The sequence below is a fragment of the Phacochoerus africanus genome, chromosome 16 (assembly GCF_016906955.1).
Source record: "Phacochoerus africanus isolate WHEZ1 chromosome 16, ROS_Pafr_v1, whole genome shotgun sequence".
In the NCBI taxonomy this organism is placed as follows: domain Eukaryota; kingdom Metazoa; phylum Chordata; class Mammalia; order Artiodactyla; family Suidae; genus Phacochoerus; species Phacochoerus africanus.
Genome location: NC_062559.1, coordinates 2,676,548 through 2,681,509, shown reverse-complemented (window position 1 = coordinate 2,681,509; position 4,962 = coordinate 2,676,548). Strand labels below are relative to the sequence as shown.

Here is a 4,962-nt window from a genome sequence, read left to right as displayed (position 1 = left end):
CTCCAGCCCCGGGCGGCCGCCGCTGCAGCGCCGGAACCGGGGGCAGCCGGACGTGGAGAGGAGCGCGGAGCCCGGCGGCGCCCCGAGTCCACGCTGGACCTTTGTGACTGTCTAGCGCCCGGGTGCGCTGCAAAGACGAGAACCGGACTCTTTCGATTCTCCCGGCATCTGGGCGCCGGGCGACTCTTCCTATTTTCTAACTCAACTCGTGGATGAACGTGGCTCGGCTCTGAGCGCGCCGGCGACTCGTAGGACTCCAGCCCTGGCTGCGGCCGCTGCGCACGCCTTCGGGAGACTCGGCGGGGTAGGGACACGGGCTGGCCGCGAGAGTCTGTGTGCAGAGCGGGCGGGCCGAGGGCCGACTGGAGAGTGTCCTCGGAGGACCGGTTTGGGATTTGGTGTGAACAGCATGGAGGAGAATGACCCCAAGCCCAGCGAAGCTGCGGCGGCTGTGGAGGGGCAGCAGCGGCAGCCGGAATCCAGCCCCGGCGGCGGCGGCGGCGGCGGCGGCGGCGGCAGCAGCAGCAGCAGCAGTAGCAGCAGCAGCAGCAGCAGCCCGGGCGATGCGGACACTGGCCGCCGGCGGGCTCTGATGCTGCCCGCGGTCCTGCAGGCGCCGGGCAACCACCAGCATCCACACCGCATCACCAACTTCTTCATCGACAATATCCTGCGGCCCGAGTTTGGCCGGAGAAAGGACGCGGGGACGTGCTGTGCCGGCGCCGGAGGAGGCAGAAGCGGCGGAGCTGGCGGCGAAGGCGGCGCGGGCGGCGCGGAGGGAGGCGGCGGCGCGGGCGGCGCCGAGCAGCTCCTGGGATCCGGCCGGGAACCCCGGCAGAACGTGCTCGGCGCGCCCGGTGCCGACGGGCCGCTGCCCGGCGGTGGCGGTGGCGACTCCCCCGGTGACGGCGAAGGCGGCTCCAAGGCGCTGTCGCTGCACAGTGGCGCCAAGAAAGGCGGAGAGCCGGGGGTGCCCCTGGACGGGGCGCTCAAGGCCCGCGGCTTGGGCGGCGGCGACCTGTCGGTGAGCTCAGACTCGGACAGTTCGCAGGCCAGCGCCAACCTGGGCACGCAGCCCATGCTCTGGCCGGCTTGGGTCTACTGCACGCGCTACTCGGACCGGCCTTCTTCAGGTGAGCCCTGGGAACCCGGGTCCCGATCCGCCGCGGGGTTGCCGGCACCGCTGGCCTGGGAACTTACCCGGAGGAAGAAGACACCAGGATCCCTCTCCCCTAACACAAAGACGCACACACAGCGACATTGTGTGCGGCTGACGCTGACCGCTGATGGGGCAGTGGCCAGGAGGAGAGGGGGCAGGAACAATTCACAAGGGGGTATGGACGTCTCAGAGCCGCAGAAGCACCAGAACCTCCTTTCTCTCTTGCCTTTTGGGGGTCTCTCCTCGCAGCCCCGAGCCCATCCCTCCCCTGTCTGAAGTTTATTTTTTTGGGGGGGGGGAATGGAAAACATGCCCGGAAGCTCACACTCTCAACCCTTCTCTTCATCCTTGCAACTCAGTCCAGCCCCGGGATCCACACCCAGCCTGCCCCAGTCCATGACTCTTCTTATGACCCAGTTACCCCAGATGCAGCCCGAAATGAAAGCAAGGCTGGCCGCCCTTCCTCAGTTGGGGCTAACTAGGGGGGCGTGGGGGCATCCAGGGAGGGAAGGGATGAAAACAGAGGCACTCTTTGCCCTGTGCCTGGTTTTATTTGCAGAGCCGGCGGCGTGCACACAGCTTGGAGGAGGGCGGCCTGCAATCCCCAAATAGAAAGGACCTTTCCCAGAGCTTCCCTGGGGCAGCTCCCTGTAGGAAAAGAGCAGATTTCAGAGGGAATGTTGGGGTGGGGGAGCCTGTAGAGGTGTGCAGAGCTTCCGGCGTATTTTTCATAAATCTGGGATTTTTTAAAGCTAAGTCCATATCCCTGTAGAAAACATCAGCCACATTAAATGCGAGTCTGCGGCTGTGAACCGCCATTAGGCGCAGACTCCATTTGTCCCCGAGCTGGCAGCGCAGACCAGACCCCCGCTGCCCCCCTCCAACCCTCGACTGGTTTGCGGGGGTTGCTGACCCAGTGCACAGCGCAACTAAGGCACCCCTTGGCCGCCTTCCTGCAGAAATGCTGTGTGTGGATCTGAGGCCATATCCGAATTTCTCCAGCTAGATCTGAAATTTGCTCCATTGTTCTCGCCACTCTCCTTTGTTAATATTTAATTAACATATAGGCTCACAATGCGGCCAGCGAGGAGCCTGGGCCAGGCTTTGTGCGGCGCCCGAGTCGCGGCCCAGCCAGGCCCCAGTGGCCCGCGGAAGCGTGGCGGCCAGGCCTGGCTCCGTTGCTGGTACTCCTCCTGGACTTAAAAAAAAAAAAAAAAAAAATCCCCATCAAATAAGATGTATGTTTCTTGATGTTTAAAAAAAGCAGCAACACAGAGTTTTCTGGTGGGGGTTGGTCTTGTTTCGGTGACTCCATAAGTGTGTGCATTTTGAAAGAAAATTAAGAAAGAAAAGGAAGTGGAAATTCACATTGTAGGGAGATTTTCTTTCTGTAACATGGTTTGGGTCTTTCTGTGGGCTGATTTCGTGCGGGCAGGGGACCCAGGACCCGAGGAGTTTGGGGGCGGAGAGAGAGGGAGTGGAGGCGGACCAGCAGCAGCACGGGGCTCCCGGGCTACCGTGGGGGCCGAGCAGGTGCGGGGCCGCCCCGGCCTGTCTCGGCCTCTCAGAGCCACCTCCTACCATCCGAGCGTGCCCTGGGGAGGCCGGCCGCCGCCCCCGAATCTGCACCCCGCCCCATAAAAGCCAGGCGGATGGGCGAGGAGCCGGCGCCCTCGGCGAGTGCGCGACGGTGGTTTGTGAGGGTGCGCGCGCCGGGGCAGTGCGCGTGGTGGGTGTGAACGTGGGTGTGCTTTAGAATCCAAAAGGCCCGGAGTCCTTGGCGCCCCCTCTCCAGGGAGCCCCGGCCCCTCTTTCTGAGCCTGCTTCGGGGAGAGAGCGCCAGGCTCTGTCTTCAGGGGGAGGGAGTTCCCGGCGGGCGCCCCCCCAGGGCCTGCGGACCGGCCTAGACCCCTCGCTTGGCGCAGCCCCGGGTGCTGGTCCACCCTCCTGGGTCCTAATTCTGCGGGGATCCCTCCGCCACTGCGCAGAGTGGCCCGGCAGTCCCTGGATGGGGGCGCGGGGTGGAGGCTTGGCCGTTCTAGCGGCCCGAGGTCCAGCCTTCTCCCGCCTCCCGCCTCGGGCGGCCTCGGAAGAAGCTAGGACCAGAAGCCCTGCAAAGTTAACTCACACACTTGACAGATTAAGAGGCCAGACTAGCAGTCGTCACCCCCTCTTCGGGACACCCTGGTGCTGGGACTGACTTTCCTGAAACCAATAAGGAGAAACACTTGGCCCTCTCCCCTCTGCTCTCCTTTCTCAGGCCTTATCACCAGGTCCTAGAAGCCCCACCACCGCGGTCCCAAACCCACCTCAAGTTCAGTGGGGTGTCCCAGCGAGGGGCGGGGCAGAAGTGTGAACCTTCTGCTCAGGGTCAACTGGGCCCCCCAGCTCACAAGCGGTCAGGGTGCTCCTCCCCTGGATGGGGGACCAGGGGCAGCCGGCTGGATTTGAAGGGATGGGAAGCCAGGAAAGGGTATGTGTGCTCCCTTCCGTCCCTCAAGGGAGCAGTGAACTTGGCCCACAAGGGGAGGGTAGCCTGCTGGGCTCCTCCTGTTCTCAGGTTCCCACAGCCCTTGGGACCTGGAGGGTTCCCCTGTGGGGTCCCCTTACCCCCTCCAGGGCTCTTCCTGCTACTGGGGCTGCCCCACCTCTTCCACTCCTCCCCTGTCACCTCTCTCCCAGCACCTCACCCCCCCCCCCCCGCCCCCCGCATCTTTACTCCTGGATAGAACCTCAGAAAGGGCTAGAAAAAGCCTGGCCACAAAGTTTTGGGTGTTCTTTTTTTTTTTTTTTTTATTCTTCTGCAGGAGTTTCCCTTTTATCTGGAGACTTTCCCCTAAGCCTGCCCTTTATCTGAACACTCAGCCCCTCATGAAGACCTCCCTGGCCCCCTCCTCACGTCCCAGGAGAGGGGGCCGGAGGTGGGTGGGAGCCCTGCCCCGTCCCCGCCTCACATCCAGCCTGACTTTCCTTCAGGTCAGCCAGCTGGCCCTGGGCAGCCCCTTCCCTCCCAGTCTCTGCATCCTTCCGACCCACTGTCAGCAGGCAGTCCCCAGCCCTCCTCACCCACCTTCTCTCTGTCCATCACGCCCCGCCCAGGTCCCAGGTCCCGAAAACCAAAGAAGAAGAACCCCAACAAAGAGGACAAGCGGCCCCGCACAGCTTTCACAGCGGAGCAGCTGCAGAGGCTCAAGGCGGAGTTCCAGACCAACAGGTACCTGACGGAGCAGCGGCGCCAGAGCCTGGCACAGGAGCTCAGCCTCAACGAGTCGCAGATCAAGATCTGGTTCCAGAACAAACGCGCCAAGATCAAGAAGGCCACGGGCAACAAGAACACGCTGGCCGTGCACCTCATGGCGCAGGGCCTGTACAACCACTCCACCACCGCCAAGGAGGGCAAGTCGGACAGCGAGTAGGGGGGGCGGGCGCCACTTCCAGTCTCAGTCCCAGCTAAACAATGCAATAATTTAAAATCACACATAAAGGGCCAGTGTATAAAGATTATACCAGCATTAATAGCGACGATATCGTGTATTAGCTATGGTTCTGCAATATTCATTCTATGTATATATAATTTACAGGTGGTGTAAAATCCAACACGTCTGACTATAAAGTATTTTTTGTTATTTTTTGTTGTTGTTGAAGAAACCGTGCTAATTTTATGATTTTTTTTTTTTTTTTTTGCAAAGGGGGCTGCCTAGGGTTTCATCTTTTTTAATCCCCTAAGTTCCATTATGGGACATCGGACACTTTTTTTTTTAATTTCAAAAGAAGAAAAAAATGAAAACAACTTGCTGAAGTCC

General features: G+C 61.1%; 1 protein-coding gene across 1 annotated transcript; it reads left to right on the top strand.

Moving 5' to 3' along the window:
* Window positions 1-409: 409 nt before the first annotated feature.
* On the top strand, window positions 410-4,575 carry EN2 (engrailed homeobox 2). Its single transcript, XM_047763318.1, has 2 exons — window positions 410-1,133; window positions 4,259-4,575. Exons 1-2 carry the CDS (start codon window positions 410-412, stop codon window positions 4,573-4,575), a joined length of 1,041 nt encoding a protein of 346 aa, XP_047619274.1.
* Window positions 4,576-4,962: the final 387 nt, after the last annotated feature.

Coding starts and splice junctions, on each gene's coding strand:
- EN2 (XM_047763318.1), top strand. CDS start 410: ATGGAGGAGAATGACCCCAAGCCCAGCGAAGCTGCGGCGGCTGTGGAG. Junction 1,134..4,258: donor CTCGGACCGGCCTTCTTCAG/GTGAGCCCTGGG, acceptor CGCCCCGCCCAG/GTCCCAGGTCCCGAAAACCA.